The 23,570-nt window shown below is 44.1% G+C and overlaps 1 protein-coding gene across 1 annotated transcript in view; it reads right to left on the reverse strand.

Moving 5' to 3' along the window:
* Positions 1-23,570, reverse strand: part of LOC129701539 (protocadherin-10-like) — a 179,446-nt gene that overhangs the window by 11,953 nt on the left and 143,923 nt on the right. Inside the window, exon 2 of the mRNA XM_055642787.1 lies at positions 7,499-7,594. Within this exon, the coding sequence (XP_055498762.1) occupies positions 7,499-7,594 (96 nt within the window). The remainder of the gene's footprint in view (positions 1-7,498; positions 7,595-23,570) is intronic.

Below are 23,570 nucleotides of genomic sequence, written 5' to 3' on the forward strand. Positions count from 1 at the left end.
AGATGAGTCCCAGACAGGCTTAGCCCTTGTTTGTCTGGAGACGGACCACTTATCCACGTGCGAGAGGTTTGTGTGACTTGCTGGATTTGTCAAATAAGTTTCTGCGTGTCACGTTTGAATTGTGGTTGCTTCTGAACTGCAGGCGGGGAACGAACTTGTGACTGCAAAAGCTACTGGGACACAGGCTGTGGAGCACGGGTTTGGCGAGACACCAGTTGTTGGGCTGGAGAACCCAATATGGGATCTTGTGCAATATTCCTTAGGTTGAGCAAGTCCAGGTACACGTCTGATTTAGCAAGGTATGACCGCTCCATGAGTTGTTTTGCACTCCGACAGCACGCTCGGCAAGACCGTTGGACTGTGGGAACTCAGGGCTGCTGGTGATATGTTGAAAGTCCCATCGTTTTGCAAAGTTTTTAAAACTGTCTGCCATTGTCGGACTGGATATGTGCAGGGGAGCCATGCACCGAGAGGTGACACTGCAACTTCTCGATAACTGATTCAGAAATAGTGGTTTAAAGTAAATCGATTTCATACCAGCTCAAGTAAGAGTCAACAAGAACCAGATAGTGTTTTCCATGCCATTCGAAGATGCCGGTGGCTAACGTGGACCATGGGAGAGGAGGGACCGGAAGCGGCAGTAAAGGCTGCTTTTGCTGATGTGGCGTCAGGCTTTTGCAGATGGTGCAAACTTTGTTTTTTTTCTCGTATGTATTTGGTCATTCCGGGACAGTAAAACATGCTTTGCGCCCTTTGGAGGGTTGTCTCCATGCCAGGGTGACCCCTGTGGATGTCGTCAAAGTATTTTTCCCAGAGGGCTGCTGGAACCACCGCCTTGTGGCCCTTGACAATAATTCCGTCCTGTAATACTAGTTCATCGTGAACCAGGAAGTATGGGTGGATTTCAAGCAGGGTGTGGTATTGTTTGGCTGTCCATAAACTCTGTCTCGCTGACAGGTCCTCTCAACAGCTACTCTCTCAATACAAAGAACTGTTTAACAATGAGCTTGGCAAGTTGCCAATCAAATACCGCATTGCTGTTGATCCCAAAGTCACTCCTGTGGTCTGAGTGCCACATCGCGTTCCGTATGCCATCCGTGACCGAATACACAATGAATTCAAGCACATGGTCTCCATGGGTGTTATTGCTGATGTTTCTGACCCGTCTGACTGGGTTTCCACCATGGTGGTTGCAACATAGAAAAACAAGGAGGAGATCCATATCTGCATCAAACCCAGAGATCTTAACACTGCCATCAAACGCCCGCATTACCCAATGCGAACGACAGAATAAATCACTGCCCAGATAGGCAACGCAGCAGTATTCTCAGTTCTGGATGCCAAAAGCTCATTTTGGTAGATTCCACTGGGCCTAGACTCATCCAATCTCACTATGTTCGGCACCCCTTTGGCCGATACAAATTTCTGAGAATGCCCTTTGGCATTGTAGTGTATTTTGGGTACTTGGAACTGACTTAAAAGAACTCTCAGATACAGGAGTAAACTAACCAGCTTCTTTATTGCTGGACGCCACCATGAGTCTCCTCCAGCGCATGCATCCCCTCGCACAAGACATAACATATGCTAATTACATTATATACATTACACTGCTCCCCATTTAACTTGGAGGCAGGTTACACCATTTACATTATATACATTACATAGAAACATAGAAACATAGAAATTAGGTGCAGAAGTAGGCCATTCGGCCCTTCGAGCCCGCACCGCCATTCAATATGATCATGGCTGATCATCCAACTCAGTATCCCGTACCTGCCTTCTCTCCATACCCCCTGATCCCCTTAGCCACAAGGGCCACATCTAACTCCATCTTAAATATAGCCAATGAACTGGCCTCAACTACCCTCTGTGGCAGAGAGTTCCAGAGATTCACCACTCTCTGTGTGAAAAAGGTTCTTCTCATCTCGGTTTTAAAGGATTTCCCCCTTATCCTTAAGCTGTGACCCCTTGTCCTGGACTTCCCCAACATCGGGAACAATCTTCCTGCATCTAGCCTGTCCAACCCCTTAAGAATTTTGTAAGTTTCTATAAGATCCCCTCTCAATCTCCTAAATTCTAGAGAGTATAAACCAAGTCTATCCAGTCTTTCTTCATAAGACAGTCCTGACATCCCAGGAATCAGTCTGGTGAACCGTCTCTGCACTCCCTCTATGGCAATAATGTCAATAATGTCCTTCCTCAGATTCTATGGCAATAATGTCCTTCCTCAGATTACACTGCTCCCCCTTTAGCTTGGAGGCGAATAACACCATTTCTAGTACGTTAAATATAATTGATTAACACACAGTTGCAAAATTATATTATTGCAGTCATCTTACATTACATCCTCATAACTGTAATAATCGTACTAAAACTTAGCACATAATGGTTCATTCCACTCATCTTTCTAATCACTCTAGCTCTACCTGTATCTCTGCCTCTTGCCTTTTTAAATATCCTAATCTAATTTGCAGATTTCTTCCTGTTCTTGAAATTCTGCTAAAGTTAACATTTCCTCTGTTTCTGTTCTTTATTTGTAGGTGGGATCTGACACATGACTGCAGGTTTTCGTTTTTCAGTCGCTCTCTGTCGCTCAATTTCCTGGCGCTACGTATTTATCTGCTCTTGGTGTATAATGACATTCTGCAATGCATAAACATTTGTCCATTGCTCAGTGAAGGAAGCTCCATGCTGGACTATACTGAATTGTTCAAAACCGTAATCGGTCCTGCATACTTTTGTCTCGACCGATAAGCCTCTCTTCTTTAGACTTTTCTATTAACAGTGTTTTGCTCATCGTCACACATTTATTTAACCGTTCTTTGCAACGTTTAAGCATTTTCTGTTGTTCGTCTATTTGTCTTCTTAAATCACCTTTCTGGTTATTCATCAAGAAGTAGGACCTATATTGTCCTTGTCATACAACAGTGGCTTTGATTTGCGCTCTGTATATTTCTCTTACTACATAAGCACGGTAGTGATACTGCACTACAACTGCTGTATAAATCGGTTTGAGGAAGTCTTTCCTATATCGTTTAAGCCTTTTGTATCGTTTCAGCCTTTTCTGTTGTGCGTCTATTTGTCTCCTTAGGTCATTCCTATACCAACTCATACGGAGTAATGACTGCACTTTTACAGTAGCTCTCTTTTGCTTAACCACCATACTCTTGTAGGCAGTTTGAACAGTAATAGTTGCATCCCTCATTGACTGATATTGCACAAACTGGGAATGCCCTATTTTATATGCTTTGTACTATCTCTGGATCGAAATGACTGCTTGTCGCATAGCTCTGTACCGTACCCTTAATCGGTAACCACGGTATGCAGTTTGCAGAGTGACTACAGCCGCCTTTTGCATCAAGAAATGCTTTCTTGTAATGCACATTCTTATGAATGACTTCATACAGCGTGCTGCCTTGGTTTTCTCTACCAATACTCTGGCTTTGATCCCACGGTACAAGGCCTGAATACACACCACCGCTTCTCTCAAACTCTTATACTGTCTCACTTGGACATCTCTTATCTGGCATGCTCTGTATCGTTGCTGTACAGCAATGGCAGACCGGCGTAGTTTCTTAAAATACTGACGCTGTTTATACATCTGATAATAAGTCTGTATGACCTTGACAGATTTATGCATGCCCCGCAGTTGCCTTCGAACAAGCATTCCACGGTAGGCTGCCTGAAGCAGTACAACGCTTCTGTGTACCTTCATGTAAGTTTTGCGATCACTTTCCATTTGAAGGTGTGCCCTATAATGGGTTTGTACTATTATAGCTGCCAATCTCATTGCCTTGTATTGACGGTATACTCTGTGCCTTCTAAATGCTGCTTGTATTACCGTTGCTGCCTTCTGTTTGTTCCGGATCTCTCTCCGTACATTCATACCCCTGAATGCAGCTTGAATAGCTAGGGTTGCCCTTTGGATGGCAATTTCTCTTTGCCTTTGACTTCTGCCACTTTGCATTTGCCCTTTGTCCCTTAGCACTTGACCTGTGTCATTTTACACTTGACTTGTGTCCCTTTGCACTTGACGTGTCCCTTTGCAATTGACTTGTGTCCCTTTGCACTTGACCTTTGTCCATTTGCACTTGACCTTTGTCCTTTTGCACTTGACCTTTGTCCTTTTGCACTTGACCTTGGTCCTTTGAGAGACTCCCTGCCCTCTTTAGTTCAGGCCCCTTGCCTCTGGATGCCCTTGGAGGTTTTGGCGAGAAATGAGCCATTAAAGCCTCCTTACACTCCTCATACATTTTATCCGTGGGCTTTGCTGGCAGCAGTAACATGAGTAAGGTCTGATAACCCTCTCTTCCTAAGCCTAATATGAACCATGCCCTCTTCTTCTCCTCTGCAGCAATATCATTGGAAATGAAACAAGCCTCCAAGACTTTGGTCCATTTCTCAAAATTACACCCATAATCTAACTGGGGCACGTTTCCTACAATTTGAAAAGCCATGCTACCCGTTGCTATTCAGGTGCACTATTTTCTTTCCTCTCACTGTGTATTCTGCACTAGACTTAATCCTTCTACACACTAAGAAGTGATCCAGCCCACTGACTATTACTAATTCTTATAATAATAGATTTATACTATTAACCAACATTTCATGTTAATAGACATTTAGAACATTTTAACCATATTCCTGCTATGCACACAGATTTACTATTAATAACAGTGACCAATGCATTACATCCAAACAGTCCCGCTTTTACTGTGAAGGAATAATGAACAACGCATAACATTCAACAGTCCTGCTTTTACTTTGAAGAATTTCACCGGTCCAGCTTGTCGACCTATGGACTCAAGTGCCTTCTCGACCTCTCGAGCTGTCCCCACCAGTACTTTTGCTGCTGGCCTCACCAGACCTCCCCTTTTACTGCTTTTGCTGGCTCCTCCGGGCTTCACCGTTACTTTTGCTGCCGCTGGCTCGCTGCCAAGTCGACTTCTGCTGCTCTGCTGATTTGCCTGCCCGCTGTCCCCACAGCCCTCATGACCGCTACTGGACCCGCTGCTCGGCTTGTCACTAGTTCCCGTGGACACCCTACGGAAGGTGTGTCGCTGCTAGTTACTGCTGCTAGTCCCTGCTGTTCCAAGCATCAGGACTGTGCCCCGCCATCTGGGGCTGGCTAACCGCTGTGTCCCGCTTCTCTTCGCGCGGACCCGCGTCTCCCTCGGCCAGCTTTCTCTCGCAACCGGGTTTTTTCCACTTTCTCCTCACGACCAGGCTGACTCGACTCCCGACCGGGCTGAAGTGCTTGAGTGCTGTCCTGCTTCTCTCGTGCGGACCCACTCTTTGCTCGGGGCTGGACTTCCTCCCACGTCCGGGCTTTCCCCCTCGGCCAGTCCGCTTCTCTTACGCGGCCGGACCCTCTTTTCTGCTCACGGTCGGGCTGACTCTACTCCCGACCGGGCTTTCTTTCACAACCGGTCCGCTTCTCTCACGGCCAGTTTTCTTTTACTCTCTTTTACTCCGCTTTTATTTTTTCCGCTGCTGGACCGCTTCTCACGCGGCCGGCTTTCTCCCTCGACCGGGTTGACTCTTCTCCCAGCCGGGCTGACTCCGTTTCGTCGGTGGCTTCACTGGACCTGTCCGTGATGTACCCGGTACTAGGCCCTCACTCGACGTCGTTGGCAGCTCCTGGGCCTGGCTGTGGGCTACACAGCGCTGGAAAACGCCCGAAGTTGGTGGCGGCTACTGGGTCTCTTCTGCCCCTTTGCCTTGGCTACACAGCCCTGGAAAATGTTCCAGGTAAGTTGACACCGTCACTGTCCTGCTGGTTAGGCTTCCAGCTTTCGGCTGCTTTCGTCGGTGACACTTACTTACTGCCACACCTGTTTTCCTTGCTTCCTGTTCTGACTTTTCTTTTCATTGGCGCCAATTCAAAACCATTTGGCGCCAAATCTTTTGGCTTGGTGCCGTTCCACTTTGTTTCCAAACACAACCTTTTTTTTCTGACGGACCTTCTTCTTTCCTTTTATGTTCTTTTATCCTCTTCGTGCTGTTGTTGTGTGTTTTGGTGTAACAATTCACCTAAAACTTATACAAAGACTATTCAGCTTGAGGAATTTGACAAAAAGAAAACAACTCAGTCTGAAATGAGTAACAATCCGAAGGACGACATCTTGCCATGTAGACACAACATAGAGATAGCCTGACAAAAGTCACCGACTTGTACAGCTGATGTTTTAAATGCAGTCCCCGGCATAGAGGGATCTGCAGGCCTCTCTTGTCCAGCTCGCAAACAACTGCGACACAACTCCGTATCTACAGTTCAAACTGTTAAACAATCCTGTGTGTTGCAAAACAGTCCTGCGGATGAGTTCACAAACTCTATCCCATCCTCGTCGCCAATTGTAGTGTATTTTGGGTACTTGGAATTGACTTAAAAGAACTCTCAGATACAGGAGTAAACTAACAAGCTTCTTTATTGCTGGATGCCATCATGAGTCTCCTCCAGCACATGCGGCCCCTCGCACAAGACATAACATATGCTAATTACATTATATACATTACAGGCATCAACTCCGCCAGCGAAGTTTTCCAGCGCAGTATGGAACAATTGTTTGCAGAGTACCCATGCGCCATCATTGTTGATGATATTCTCATCTGCAGACGCGATCTGGCTGAACATGACGTAAATCTGAAGAAAGCACTTGACCATGCCAAAGATATTCTGAGCTGAATCCCCTGAAGTACTGGTTTCGAGTTCCAGAGGTTACTTACGTCGGACATGTAATCACAAATTATGGTCTCAGAACAGACCCTTTTGTAAGCTGCAGCTATCAACGAAATGCTTGTTCCTACTGACGTTGTGCTTACAAAAATTCCTCAGAATGGTCAACTACCTGGGAAAATTTATGCCCACACTGACTCTGTGCCCCTCAGTCATGATTCGCAGCAGTGTCAATCTTACAGACTTCTCCTCTTACAAACAATCTTACAGACCTCCCCACACCGGGTCTGCTGTTCGTTGTCAAAATTGCAACAATTTCCATACTACGGGTCGTCAATTCCATGCTGCCTATGGGAAAGCCTGAAATATCTGCTAGAAATTAAACCACTTTGCTCAGTGCTGTCGTTCCCGTGTGACTCCTGTAGCTTCAAGGATGAGCCTGCACCTGCTTCAACATGAGCTTACAGATAATTATTTCCAAGAGCCTGACATGCCATCCCCCGCACCAGTCTCAGAGAGTACATATCCCACTTCCGCACGGGGCCTATCCTGTTATCAAAATTCAGAACTCAATCATTTTGTTTGCACTGTGATGAGATTGAAATTCTTGGTCCCAGAAATTTTGTAGCACCCACTAATCCTGGTGGTGCTGTCAGAGTGACCAAAGGGGGTCTTAGTTGTCATTCCTTAGGATTGACTCTGGGTCTGAGGGCACAGAAATACTCTCCACAGAAGGAACTTATTTTTCTCTCTTTCTTCCTTTACTCCCTCCCTCGCCCACCTATCTTGGTGTAAGATTAGAAACCCCTCCAGAGCACTTACCATGTGCTGAGCTTCATTACTTGGGGCTGTGGGTCGCAGCTGGTTCCTGCTCCAACTTCCGATTTCTTCCACCAGTCCTGACATCACTCCCATGCGCTTTGTAGAAAAGATAGATTTAAACATCAACCAAGCTTAAATCCCGTCATAAACTGCACATTCCCTCCCACCATCCAGACAATCACGCTACACAGATTCACCGCAGCAATAATTCATCCCAGCTTCTCTTCAGATACGGGGCAGCACAGTGTACAGTGGTAGAGTTGCTGCCTTTTAGCGCCAGACACTCGGGTCTGATCTACAGGTGCTATCTGTATGGCGATTGTACATTCTTCCTGTGACCGCGTGGTTTTTCTCCGGTGCTCAGGTTTCCTTCCACAAAGAATTGTGGGTTTTGTAGGTTTATTGGCTTCTATAAATTGTCCCTTGGGTGGAGGATAGATCAGTGGTCGGTGCTGACTCGGTGGGCTGAAGGGCCTGTTTGCATGCTGTATCTCTAAACTAAACTAAGTACTTCAAGATCTGAAAGAAATAATTTGCATTTTCAGATTTTATAAAAGTATGTTCAATCAGATTTTTGTATGCTACTAACACGATGTAGTTTTACTTAGGATAATTTGTTGTTATTTCTGATAAAGGAGATTTGCTATGCCGACAAATACTCTATCAAACTTCTACGGGTGCACAGTAGAGAGCATACTGACTGGTTGCATCATGGCCTGGTTAGGGAACTCGAATGTCCAGGAATTAAGGAGATTGGAGAGAGGGTGGTGGACATTGCCTGCTCCATCACAGGTACTGGCTTCCCCACCATAAGGCAATACAGTGGAGTAGCTGGCAGAACTACTGCCTCATAGTGCCAGAGACCCGGGATTGATCCCGACCTTGGGTGGTGCCTGTGTAGAGTTTGCAGGTTTTTCCCTGGGATCATGTGGGTTTTCTTTGGGTGCTGCGGTTTCCTCCCACAATCCAAAGACATCAACTTTGTAAGTTTATTGGCTTCTGTAAATTGTACATTGTCCCTAGTGCGTAGAATAGTACTAAGTATGGGGTCATTGCTAGTCGGTGCAGGCTCGGTGGACCAAAGGCCTGTTTCCGCACTGCATCTCCAAAGATAGTGTGAAAACAGACCCTTCGGCCCATTAAGTATGAGACAACCAATGGTCACCCACACACTAGTTCTATGTTATCCCAGTTTCGCTTCTTAAACACTAGGGGCAATTTGCAGAAGTAAATTAACCTCCAAACTTGCACGTCCTTGGAAAGTGAGAGGAATCCGGAAACCCGGAGACGACCATAGTCACAAGGAGAATGTACGAACTTCATACTGACAGCACCCGTAGTCAGGATCGAACCCGGGTCTCTGGCGCTGTGAGACCGCAGCTCTACCACTGCATCATTGTGCAGCCCCAAACTGGTTCTCCCATTTTTTGTTTGTAGTTTGCCTGCGTAAATTGCCCCTAATATGTAGGGAGTGGATGCAAAAGCATAAAACTAGTGTGAAGGGGTGCTGTAGAGTCATACAACATTGAATCAGGCCCTTCGGTCCAATTTGCACAAGCTGACCAAGATGCCCATTCTACACTAGGCCCAGCTGCCCACATTCGAACCATATCCCTCTGGTCCACATGGACTTATTGGGTTGAAGGCCCCGTTTCCATGATGTATCTCTAAACGAAACTATTGTGGTGGCTCCCAAGGGTCGGGCCATTTCCACTATCGAACCCCACAACACGGGAATAGATGAGTCCGGGGGCGGCCGTTAGCTACAGGGATAAAGGGCAGGGGCTTAGGTGCAATCTCCCTCTTGCAGACTCGTCTGGTCAGGAGAAGGACAGCAAAATAAATACATCCCGAAACACCTGGCTCCTCGACTTCATTTCGGGATTATCGTCATGCTACACTATCAAAGTTGTAGGGTGTCGCTTTACTGAGTCCAGTAGTAGCGTTTTAAAACAATTTATTCAAGCACAACAGTCCTACAGCATCAGAGCAAACCATTATAATATCTGCAGACCTTAACTAAGAATTAATCATATCATAACTAATAAAACAAAGAAACCTTGGAACTGTAACTAAAGGACTGAAGACTGAGCATGACTGGTAGACAAAAGACACTGGACATTCACACAGGACTTCTACACAGATTACTCTGCTGAGAAACAAGCTTCCTTATCTATCTGGGGTGTTGGTGGTACTTATGACAATTAAACACTCTTGACTTTTGACTGAAGGATTAAATCTGAATCTTAACAAATATTGGATATCCAGATTGCAGTTCCAGCTATTACCACAAGGTGGCTTTGTCCTAGATTAAATAACTGGAACATTAAATGCTGGCGTAACCATATAACCATATAATAATCATATAACAATTACAGCACGGAAACAGGCCATCTCGACCCTTCTAGTCCGTGCTGAACACATAATCTCCCCTAGTCCCATATACCTGCGCTCAGACCATAACCCTCCATTCCCTTCCCATCCATATAACTATCCAATTTATTTTTAAATGATAAAAATGAACCTGCCTCCACCACCTTCACTGGAAGCTCATTCCACACAGCTACCACTCTCTGAGTAAAGAAGTTCCCCCTCATGTTACCCCTAAACTTCAGTCCCTTAATTCTCAAGTCATGTCCCCTGTTTGAATCTTCCCTACTCTCAGTGGGAAAAGCTTTGGGTCTCGATCCATTTTCCAAAAAAAACTCGCCAAGTCCCCCCATAACCTTTTACTGCTCCAAAGAATAAAGCCCACTTGTTACTCTCAGTAACTTAGTTGCTGTCCCAGGCAACTCTAGTAAATCTCCTCTACTCTCTCTATTTGTTGACATCCTTCCTATAATTAGGCGACCAAATTGTACACCATACTATTGGCCTCAAATGCCTTGTACAATTTTAACATTACATCCCAACTCAGCAAGTCAGGCAGCATCTCTTGACGACATAGATTGGAGATGTTTTTGGTCATGACTCTTCTTCAGAGTCTCTGTCTGTCTGCATTTCAGATGACAAGGTATAGACTAATGTCCAGTCTGAAGATGGATCACGATCCAAAACGTCGCCTGTCTATGTCCTCCATAGATACTGCCTGACCCACTGAGTTACTCCAGCACTTGGTGTCTTACTCAGTATTCTAGCATATGTATCCAAATAAATAACATTTAAAATGCCATAATCAGCAACAATGGGCGTGTGGGAAGGATTCCAGCCTGGAACTAAATCTAATGTTGCACATTAAAATAACCCAATTGTATTCATTTGGTAAATAATGATGAAGACAAACTAAATAAAAACAGCAAATTCTGGAAAAACAGGTCAAGATGCATCTGTGGGCAATTGCATTTCCAACAAAGGAAGCCATTTGGCCCACCAGATCCATGCTGGCCCACAGTAGAACAACCGCATCAATATTGTGGATTGACACAACGTGCTGGAGTAACTCAACAAGTCAGGTAACATCTCTGGAGAAAAGGAAGAGGTGTCATTTTGGGTCGGAATCCTCCTTCAGACCCGTTGAGTTACTCCAACATTTTATGTTCATCTCCAATATAAACTTTCTAATCAATAATCTGTCAATCTCCACCTTCAAAATATCCATTAACTTGGCCTCCACAGCCGTCTGTGGCAATGAATTCCACACATTCACCACCCTCTGACTAAAGAAATTCCTCATCTCCGCTCTAAAGGTTTGTCCTTTTATTCAGAGGCTATGGCCTCTGCTCCTCGACTCTCCCACTAGTGGAAACATCCTCTCCACATTCACTCTATCCAACCCTTTCACTAGTCAGTAAATTTCAATTTCATCCTTCTAAATTCCAGCGAGTACAGGCCCAGTGTCATCAAACGCTCATCATATGGAGAGATTAAGTCAGAGATAGATAGATTCTTGATTAATACGGGTGTCACGGATTATGGGGAGAAGGCAGGAGAATGGTGTTAGGAGGGAGAGATAGATCAGCCATGATTGAATATCGGAGTTGACTTAATGGGCCGAATGGCCTAATTCTGCTACTATCATTTATGACCTTATGATATGTTAACCCAATCATTCCTGGGATAATTATTGTAAACTTTTAGATCCTCTCCAATAACAGCACATCCATCCTCAGAAATGGGCACCAAATACTGTATATCGCCTGATTCAGTATTTGCAATATTTTTTCTGGCTTCTAGCATCTGATGCTTTTTGCTTTTATATTTTATATTCTATGATTAAAAAGAAGCATCCAAGAAAGTGGTCACCCCACTACAGGAAGGGTGTGGGAAATTTGATGAGGATGCAGAAGAGGTTTACTATAATGCTGCCTGAAGGAGAGGGTATTAACTATGAGGAAAGGATGGATAGATTTGGATTGTTTCCTCTGGAGCATCGGAGGATGCGGGGGAACCTGATGGAAGTATATAAACTTATGATAGACAGTCAGAATCTTTTCCCCAGGGTAAAAATGTCAAAGACTAGAGGGCATAGCTTTAAGGTGACAGGAAAAAAGTTCCAAGTAGATGTAAGGGGCAAGTTTTTACATGGAGGTAGGTGGGTGCCTGGAACACACTGCCAGGGTTGGAGGCGGAGGCAGATACAATAGTGGCATTTACAAGGCTTTTATATAGTCACATGCATAGGGAATGAGGGATGTGGATCACGTGCGAGCAGAGGTAAAGGGCCTGTCCCACTGCGGCGACCTAATTCGCGAGTTTAGAAGAGTTTACCCTCGACTCATACTCGCAGCATGGTCCACACGAGGTCCTAGGAGTTCTTTGTAACTCTCCTTCATGCTCGAGAGTAGTCCCCACATACTCGAGGCCCCAGCTAGGTCCCAGCATTTTTTTCAACATGCTGAAAAATGCCCGCAAGTAAAAAAAGGTCGCCATGGAAAAAAAAATATATTTTTTTACTCATGGATATAGTCGAGGTAGGTCGTAGTAGGTCATACTGCTATCATAGGTAATCAAAGGCAATCAAAGGTAATCAAAGGTAGTCGAAGGTAAATTGAGAAAAAAAAGGTAAGTAAACCGATTGTTGAATGTTAGTAATGAAATAATGTTAAATGACCGCTAAACTTTATTAAAAGTTGTCTGGTTCCTTAAACGTGGCTCCACTCCTACTCCCCCCCTCTCCCCCTCATTCCCCTTCTCCCCCCTTCTCTCCCCTTCTTTCCCCCTCTCTCCCCGTCTCCCCCCCCCACGCTCTCTAAAGAACTTACCGTAACTGTGCCAGCGGGTGTGTATTTCCTCCTGTTCATCGCGGGTGTGAATTTCAGACAGCGCTCCCCCGCTTTCCTGGCCCCTGCCTTTGCTATGTGTTTGTGTGTGCGTGTGCATGTGCGTGTGCGTGTGCGTGTGTGCATGTGTGTGCGTGTGCATGTGTGTGTGTGTGTGCGCGCGCAGACGGTCGATCCGGCTTGCGGTTTCATCGCTGACGGTCAATCCAGCTCGAGGTTTTTTCAGGGAAGTGCCCTCGAGGTTGAAGGTCGCAGACAGTCGCTGAAAAGTCAAGTCAGTGGGACAGGCCCTTTAGTTTAACTTGGCATTATGTTTGGAAAGGACATTGTGAGCCAAATTACCTGTTTCTGTGCTGTACTATGTTCTAAAGTGGCTGGTGCAATGAATACAAATATGTTTAATAGACAACATTAACAAAAAGATACACATGTTAGAAATTTGAGCTACATGATACAAATAATGGTGTGTGCAATTGTACTGATTTATATGCAGACAGTTGCATATAAAGGGCGACACAGTGCCAGACACCCGAGTTCGATCCTGACCACGGTTGCTGTCCGTACTGAGTTTGTACGTTCTCCCAGTGCCCTGCGTAGGTTTTCTCCGGGAGCTCCGGTTTACCCCCACTGTCCAAAGGCACATACTGTAGGTTTGTAGGCTAATTGGCTTGGTAAAATTCAAAACTGTCCCTAGTGTGTGTAGGGTAGTGTTAGTGTGCGAGAATCGGTGAGCCAAAGGACCTGTTTCCGCACTATCTCTCTACATTAATGTAAAAAAAAGTTGCACGTCAAAAGCCATATCAAACCCTTATCAAAGGCTTTAGGCTTTATTTTGCAAGGCAGTTCATACCATTCTCTGTTACTTACACATGTATTTAATGTTTTGAAATGTTTTGCCCACAAATTTGGTGGAAATGGGAGCTGAAAACAGCAGTAAAATATCTGACAATCATCAGCTGTAGCAAATATATTTGGAGTATTGATTCTAAGTCATAGATCTTCTGTCATGTGCACTTTTCATAACTGGTTACATAGCGTCAGAGAAAAATACTGTGAATGTCAGAAATCTTGAGCGACGAATATGTTGAAAATACTTGGCAGATCAGGGACATCAGTGAACAGAAAATCTATTAAATGGTGGTATCAAGAGGAATTTATAACATGGAATGTGAATGTGAGTGAAATAGCAAGAACCAGGAAATTAACTTGTGCATTTGCTGTTTATGACAAGAGAGTTGGAGCACAGTGTTAGAGCTAGTGCCCGACAGCATCAGAGACCTGGTTCGATCCTGACCTCAGGTGTTGTCTGTCAAGTTTGCACATTCTCCTCGTATGGGTTTTCTCCTGGTGCTCTGATTTCCAGCCAAACATGGACGGTTTTGTAGGTTAATTGGCCTCTGTAAATTGCTCCATGTGTGTGGGGAGTGGATTTGAAAGTTGGATTGCGCAGAACTAGTGTGAACGGGTGATCAATGGTTGGCATGGACCTCTCTACATACTTTAGGAACAAAGAAGTACAGATGTTACAATATGCAAAAGGACACAAAATGCTGAAGTAACAGCAGATCAGGCAGCTTCTCTGTATGTATAGCTCTCTATATCAAAGGTTCAAAGGTACCAATTAAGGTATACGTTTTGGCATTCTACAATTTTGTACAGTGCTTTTCAATTCCAATAACTAACCAGCTATAGATGTAGCTTGTTTGACACTATGTAAACCCATTTAGTGATTATGGTTATTAAAGCATCTTACTCGTACTCAAAACACAGTTAAAGGTATTTCATAATACAAATAGAGTAAATTAACAAACCCATTCAGTCTGCAATTAAAGCTATAGAACACTTGAGATGGTTCATTTCAAGTCAAGAGGTACAGGTAGAATCAGTGGGTCGTGACACATATGGGGGTCATTTGAGGCATTTCCGGGGGTCATGAAGGGGACACAAATAACATATCAATTTGCTGAGTCCATGTTTAGGAACCTAACAAAGGAACATACCACATACAATATTTTGTTTGCGTATGTGTGTACTGGTGCCAAAAAGGTTAAGAACCACTGGAATGATAATCTTGCTTGCAGCAACATCACAGTGGCGCAGCAGTAGAGTTTCTGCCTCACAATGCCAGAGACCCAGATTCGATCTTGACTACAGTTGCTGCTTGTATGGAGTTTGTATGCTCTCCCTGTGACCACATGAGTTTTCTCCAGGAGCTCCGGGTTTCTCCCACGCTCCAAAGATGTACAGGTTTGCAGGGCAGCTAACTGGTTTCAGTGAAATTGAAAATTGTAGCTAGTGTGTAGGATAATGTTAGTTCGTGGGGTGATCGCTGGTCAGCGCGGATTGGGTGGGCCAAAGGGCCTGTTTTTGTGCTGCATCTCTAAAGTCTGAAGTGTAAATTCTAATTCTACCAGAATAGTAGGGCATCTGATCATTTGAGTCAACTCCACCACTCACCAGCATCTTGACTGATCCTGCACCAATCTCCCATACCAAGCTCGTATCCTTTCAGTTTAGTTTGGTTTAGTTTAGAGATACAAGGTGGAAGCGTCACCCATTCCTTCTATCCAGAGATGCTGCCTGTCCCACTGAGTTAATCCAGCATTTTGTGTCTATCTTCGACTCTACCACTGCGCCATGGTGCCATCCTCACCTTGTTCTGAAACTGTGACCTCTGGCTCTAGACTCTGCAGCCAGAGGAAATATCCTCACTGCCTCTCATTTGTCAAAACCTTTAACAATTTTTTTAAAGTTTCAGTGATATCACCATTCATTCCTTTAACCTCTGGAGAGTATAGGCCTTGTACACTCTGTCACTCCTGGTCTGGAAAACCTACCACCCCTGGAACCAAGGAAGGCACAAAGAGCTGGAGTAACTCAACGGGTCAGCCAGAATCTCCAGAGAACATGGATAGGCGATGTTTCGGGACGAGATATTTCTATAAACGACGACGTCACCAATCCACGTTTTTACTATCACAGCCTATGATCTTATAGAGGTGAATAAAATCATGAGATTTAATAGGAATTTATTGTGTAACTTTTTCAGCTGCCAGAGGAGGTGGTTTAGGCAGGGACTATCGCAATGCTTAAGATGCAACTAGACAGATACATGGATAGGACCCGTTTAGAGGGATGTGGGCCAAACGCGGGCAGGTGGGACTAGTGCAGCTGGGACATGTTGGCGGGTGTGGACATGTTGGCAGGTGTGGGCAAGTTGAGCCAAAGGGCCTCTTTCTACTCTATGACTATAACTGTGAATCACAACCACGTGGGCATTGTCCAATATCGAGGATAACACTAGGTTAGCACCTCAGCATTCAGTTTAACGATGGTTAGCTGTGAAGTCTGCACAAAATCCGTGGGCTGCATGGGCCAAGATCAGAGAGTTTTTCAGATGACACACCAACTCTAATTACCCATTAGCATGCCTTTGCAATTCACATATATACATTTGGGATATAATTCACAGAATATTTGTTAAAAGGTGTGATTTACAGTCATGCTGGGTTTTTTTACACAGAAGCAGTAAATTAAGATCATTTCCAGTAGGTTCAGAAAGCAAATTTTACTTACTTAAGGTAATAGACTTCAATTTAGACTTTAGAATTTAGAGATACAGCGCGGAAACAGCCCCTTCGGCCCACAGAGTCTGTGCCGTCAAGCAATCCACACAAAACTAAATGATCACCCAATGAAGCATTACACTCCTAGACTTCCTACCTGAATATTTTGCAGGCTGAAGATTGCCTTTCTTGTTCATATTGTTACATCGAACAAAAGATATACTTTGACTGTTATCAGTCCTGAGCTACTATCCTCCTCATTGGGACATTCAGACTATCTTTAGTCAGATTTTACAGGACTTTATTTTGCATTAAATGTTACTGCCTCTATCATGTACCTGTACATAGCGAATAGCTGAATTGTGCTCATGTATAAGTTTTTCACTGTACCATGGTACATGTGTCAATAAATTAAACTAAATTAAGTGGTAGAGTTGCTGCCTACCAGCGCCAGAGGCCCGGGTTTGGCCTAGATTCTGGGTGCTGTCTTTACTGAGTTGTACCTCCTCCCTGTAACCAGCTTGGATTTTCTCCGGATGCTCCAGCTTCCTTTCACACTCCAAAGATGAACAGGTTTGTCAGCTAATTGGCTAGGTAAAATTGTGAATTGTCACTATTGTGTGTAGGATGGTGTTTGCATATGGGGATCGCTGGCCGGCGCAGTTTCGGTGGACCAAAGGGCCTGTTCCCACACAGTATCTGTAAACTGAATTAAAGTCGACAAATGAGTTAGGAAGGAACTGCAGATGCTGGTTTAAAGCAAAGATAGACACAAAAGCCTGGAGTAACTCTGCGGGTCAGGCAGCATCTCCGGAAAAAAGTAATAGATGACGTTCTGTGACAAGACCCTTCTTCAGGCTGAATCAGGGGAAAGGGAATGAGAAATATAGACGGTACATAGGATAAATTAATTTTCTTCTTCTTGTGTACGGCGTGCACAGCCTAAAGTTGTAGGACAACTTGTTCTCTTTGATCTTATTTGATGGTGCACACCAGGTTGATTGCATTCGTCAAAACGTAAAGGTTGCTATCTCCCGCCCTGGATAAATGAATGAAAGATATGCAATAAGCAATGATGATCAAGGAAAGGTGGAGGCCACGATGGTCCATCTTAGGCTGTGGGGTAGACGATAATGAGTTACACACATAGTGAAACTCAACAGGACAACAGTGAAACTAGTACGACGACTAGGGTGGGAGAGGAGATGGAAGCATTACTTGCAGTTAGAGAAATTAATATTCATACCACTAGGTTGTAAGCTGTCCAAGCGAAATATGAGGTGCTGTTTCTCCAATTTGCATTGGGCTTCACTCTGACAATGGAGAACGCCCAGGACAGAAAGGTCAGTATGGAAATGGGAAGGGAAGTTAAAGTGTTTGGCAACCGGGAACAAAAGTCCTTCAACTCTCCCTGCAATTCCAAACTTAGCCACCATGTGGCGGCGTTGTCCTCCTAGTCTGAAACACTGGAAGTGGTAATGAAGGCGCATGCCAGTTAAAGGCAAATGATCCCAGCAGCAGTTTGGGAAATCTCTGGCAGGTGTACAGTTCCTGCCTGATGAATGTCTGCCATGAAACGGCTGCCAGGCATCAGAGCAGGTGGTGCGCTTATTACAGAGAACATTACAACTCCTTTCATAATGTAACACCATATGATTGATTGCCGTGCAACACCACTGCACAAAAGTCCCAGTTTACTTTTTTCTAAGCGAATTCCTTTCTGGAAGATGTAAATTTTTGCTATCTGCAGATTTTCACTTCTCTCTGACGTGCAGGAAGTGACCCGGCATATAGTTTTAGGATGGATTCTTTCAGTCACATCTGCTGTTGAAATGTTTGACTGATTCAATTTACTGCAATACCCGATGATCTCTCCTCCTGAATGCTCTTACTCCCCAGAGAACCGCCCCGGCTATACCTATTCCAGATGTGTCCCCACTGATACACTGTCACTCACCTGTTAGGGAGGCACAGTGGCGTAGCTGGTAAAACTGCTGCCAGGGCGAAAGAGCCCGGGGTTCGATCCTGACTTCGGCTGTGTGGACTTCTGTCTGTGGAGTTTGCACGTTCTCCCTGTGATCCAATGGGTTTCCTCCAGGTGCTCTGGTTTCCTCCCACTTCCCAAAGACTTGCAGGTTTATAGGATTCTGTGAATTGCCACTAAGGTGTAGGGAGTGGATGAGAAAATGGTGTGAATGGGTAATCGATGTTCGGTGTAGTATCGATGGGGCAAAGGGTCTGTGTCCGTGCTGTATTTCTGAACTCTAAATAACTTTCAGCAATAATGAGTACTCACAAACCTCATTTGAGTACAGAGAACAGTTACGATGAGTTTACCAGCCTGGGTGCAGTCTTGACCTTTCTACCACATTGGCTACCTTTGAACTATCTTGAATCGGACTTTATTGAACTTTATCTTGCACTAAATGTCATGCCTTTTATCTGTACACTGTGGCCAACTTGATTGTAATCACAGATAGTCTTTTTGGTGACTGGGTAGCATGCAAACAAAAGCTTTATATTGTACCTACTGTACACATGACAATAATAATCTAAACTAATGTACAATGAAAATCTTGTTTGCAGCAGCACTTGAGGCAAACATACAAAAAATGAATTATGCATAAATTATATATAAATTACACTTAAAGCATGAAAAAGAAAGGAGACTGCTAAAAAAAAAGCAAGGTATCTGTACAGAAACATAATTAGAAAGTAAAACAAGTCCATGGTAGCACAAATCGTAGTCCGTAGTGTTCAGTTGTCAAGGTAGGAATGGGGTGTGCAGAAGATAGACACAAAGTGCTGGAGTAACTCAGCAGGTCAGGCAGCATCTCTTGAGAAAGAGGATGGGTGACGTTTCGGGTCGGAACCTAAAGGAGGGTCCCAACCAAAACGTTACCCATCCTGTTTTGGCACACATCCACAGATGCTGTCTGATCCGTTGACTACTCCTGCATTTTGTGTCTATCTGCGGTTTAAACCAATATCTCCAGTTCCATTCTACACATTGCGATTGTGCATGTTGGCTCAGGAACTTGCTAGCTGTAGGAAAGTGGCTGTTCCTGAACCTGGTGATGTGGGACTTTAGGCTTCTGTACCTCCTGCCCGACGGTAGCAGCAAGAAGAGGACACGACCCGAAGAGTGGGATCCTTGATGATAGATGCCACATTTTTGAGGCAGTGTCTGGTGTTAATACTTTCGATAGTGGGGAGAGCTGTGCCTGCAATGGACCAGGCTGAGTCCACCACTCTCTGCAGCCTCTTGCTTTCCTACTCAATGATCATCCATACACTAGTGCTACCCTACACACGAGGGACAATATACAGAAGCCAATTATCCCACAAACCTGCGTGCCTTTGGAATGTGGAAGGAACCCGGAGCACCCAGAGGAAACCCACGTGTTCACAGGGAGAAAGTTCAAACTCTGTACAGACAGTGGCCGTAGTCTGGATCGAATCCGGGTCACTGTCGCTGTAAGGCAGCAATTCTACTGCTGTGCCACTGTGCCACCCCTGGTACCACCAGCTTTGTTGGTGTTGTTTTGACCCTTCCAGCGGTGGCAAATGATAACAATGAAAAATTTGCCTAGTAATGTGCAGCGTACAGGCACAGCTGATATACCTGCTGCCTCATAACACCATAGATCAGGTTTGAATCCTGACCTCGGGCACTGTTTGTGTGGAGTTCACATGTCCTCTTTGTGATCGCATGGTTCTCCTCTAGGCACATTGATTTCCCCACAAACCCCCAAAACGAGCAAGTCGGTAGGTAATAGACACAAAATGCTGCAGTAACTCAACAGGACAGGCAGCATCCCTGGAGACAATAGATAGGTGAAGCTTCGGGTCTGAAGAAGGTTCCCAACACGAAACGTCATCCATCCTTGTTCTCCAGGTCTGATCCGCTAAGTTACTTCAGCATTTTCTGTCTTTTTTCGTGTTAAAGATCATCTGCGTTCCCTGTTTCTAAGTTCGTAGGTTAATTGACATCTGTAAAATTTCCTCTAATGTGTGGGTGAATGTCAGAAACTGGGGGAGAATAAAATGGGATTAATATTTGATCACTATAACATGGGAGGTTGATGGCCAGCACCTACGGTGAGCTGAAGGGCCTGTTTTCAGTACCTCACTCCACTGTTCCTGAGACACCATAGCCTCATGCAATGGAGTTTGGCAAAACTGATTCAAACTGGCACAAAGTTTATGACTTTCAACAAAGATTTTGAACCGGCATTTTGGAGTCAAGCAGTGGCATTATAACGGCCAAAAAGGGCAAAGTCAAATCTCTCGGCCAAGTTGATGAAAGCAAAAAAGCATTGAGGTGTGGGATTGTATAGAAAGTAAAAAACAACTCAAGTCATTAATCAGCTTGTGTAACAAATGGTAGTTTCAACCCTTATTGCTAATTGAGTTTGCATATCAACAAAGTACACAGAGAACACAGTGATGCATTGTGCTCAGGCTTGTCCTACACAATTAAAGCTTAAGTAAATGTAGTTTATTGGAGTTCCTCAGGGACAATAACCAAGTATTCTTCAGACTAAATTTAAGCCGTTAATATGCCCTGCATGGAAATCACAAAAGGATAAAATTCAATAAAAAGGAATTGCACATGCTGGTTTATACCAAGGATTGACAGAAAATGTTGGAGTACCTCAGCAGGTGAGGCAGCATCTCTAGAGAAAATGGATGTAACGTTTTGGGTCAATACCCTTCTTCGGGCTTCTGAAGGGTCCCAACCCAAAATGTCAGAGCAGAGATTTGTGGATGTATCATGCAAACCAATGCATGATACAGTGCATTGACTCCATCTGCACTTCACGCTGCCTCACCAAGACCACCAGCATAATCAAGGGCCAGTTGCAAGCTGGTCACTCCCTCTTCTCTCCTCTCCCATCAGGCAAGAGGCACAGAATTCTGGAAACGTACACCTCCAGATTCAGGGAGTTTCTTCCCAGCTGTTATTCAGGCAACTGAACTACCCTATCACCAATTAGAGAGCGGTGCTGACCTCCCATCTACCTCATTGGAGATCCTCGGACTATCTTTAACCGGACTTTACAGTACTTTATCTTGCACTAAATGATATATTGGTTATCCTGTCAGTGTACACTGTGGATGGCTTGATCTTAATCATGCATAGTCTTTTCACTGACTGGATATACTGCAACATATAAGTTTTTCACAGTACCTCAGTACACGTGACAAGAAACTACATTTCTGCTTCAAATATTTGTGATTTAAAGCAATAATGTGGCTGAGAGGAGTGGATATTTTTAAGGTGGATATTGATACAGTCTAGATTAGTACGGGTGTCAGGGATTATGGGGAGAAGGCAGGAGAATGGGGTTGAGAGGGAAATATAGATCAACCATGATTGAATGGTGGAGTACAGTTGATGGGCCAAATGGCTTAATTCTTTCCTATAACTTATGAACTTATGAACTTCTGTTATGTTCACAAATTTACTGTTAATACAAAACCAGGAAGGGCGACGGGTAGGGAGGAAGATATAAATAGGCCTCAAGTGAGTTAACAAATGGAATATAATGCACAAAAACGCAAGATCATGCATTTTCATGCATTTAAGAGGAAGGCAGAGGATTTTTAAATATGAGAGATTAGGAAAGGATTGCATGTGTGGAATAAGATAGATGGCATACACGGACACACGGCAGGCTGAATTACCACCACCAGTGCAATACGCATTCAATGATTCTGAAGATAGACACAAAATGCTGGAGTAACTCAGTGGGTCAGGCAGCATCACTGGAGAGAAGGAATAGATGATGTGACTAAGAATGGTGGAGTCCCTCTCTCGCTGTACCCCCTCTGTGTTCCTTCCTCCATTTTCAATGATTATGTGTGGATTCTATGAAAAACGCTCTTTTGTGTTCTGTAGGTTTTGTCACTGATGCTTCAGTCTGAATGCTTAAGGAGCTGTATTCTCTGTTCCTTCAGGGACAAACAACAGAGAGGCACACACAACAAGTGTGAAATACTACAAAATGCCCACGGTCAAACACAAGAATAATGAAAGCTCAGTTCTCAGTTCACCATTGACACCAGAATCCAACATTATGTGCGTCTTTCATCTTATTCTAAAGCAGCTAACCGGGCCAGTTATATAACTGTCATAAAAAGGAACTGCAGATGCTGGTTTATACCAAAGATCGACACAAAATGCTGGAGTAACTCAGCAAGGTCAGGCAGCATCTCTGGAGAAAATGGACAGGTGATGTTTCACTCTTTTAATGTCTTCTCCTACCATCAGCCTTCCGGGATCACAGAGAAACTGACAATAAATGCCTCCCTTTCCACATCCTGTAAATAACCCTTTGCAATCAAATAAGGGTGGCACAGTAGCACGGCTGGTAGAGCTGCTGCCTCACTGCCAGAGACCTGGGTTCGATCCTTCCTGTTGTTATCAGGCAACTGAACATTCCTCTCATCAACTAGACAGTGGTCCTGACCTCCCATCTCCCTCATTGGAGATCTTTGAACGATCTTTAATTGGATGTTCCTGGACTTCAATATTATCTTTTTGTACTAAATGCTGTACCCTTTATTCTTTGTCATTACACTGTGGATGGCTTGATTACAATCATGTATAGTCTTTTCCTTGACTGGATGGCAAGCGAACCAAAGCTTTTCACTGTACCTCGATCACGTTACAATAATAAACCAAACAAAAAAAAGTTATTGTCCTTTGGCTAAAAGTTGGTTCTGTGATTCATAGCCAGATATATCAGACGATCAAACACTTAGGTCTAACATCAGAAATTTCGAATATGTGGAAATACATTGCTTAGCTTTGTCCTGCTATATCGCTCCATAATTTTAATGCCCCTTGTTATGTCAGTTCTCTTTCCTCGCAAAGAGCATCACTGCGGGTTCAATCGCTCCTGTGGTGCTGGAGTCCTTTTAAATCTTTTGCGCTTTTCCCAGAGCATCTATTTCATTTTTGCAATAAAAGCTGTTGGTGGAGAGCATTCCTTTGTTGCATTCAGCACACATGTTGTGTGCAATCATTATCATCAACATTGGTTTTACTCAGGAAACCTCAGCAGTCTTCAACACAAACTCTTTGCTTCTTCTCCCCAGCTGAAATAAAGCCGTTTTATGTGGTTTCTTAATTCATTTAGAACCTTTTCAGTTAATTAAATGAATGCCAATAGCAATAACAAGAATGACTTGCAAGTACATTTTCATTTTCAGCAGAGCCCAACAGCAGAGACAATAATACAAATAAACTCACTGATGAATTCAGGAATCTATTCTTAT

The sequence above is a fragment of the Leucoraja erinacea genome, chromosome 11 (genome assembly GCF_028641065.1).
Source record: "Leucoraja erinacea ecotype New England chromosome 11, Leri_hhj_1, whole genome shotgun sequence".
Taxonomy (NCBI): Eukaryota; Metazoa; Chordata; class Chondrichthyes; order Rajiformes; family Rajidae; genus Leucoraja; species Leucoraja erinaceus.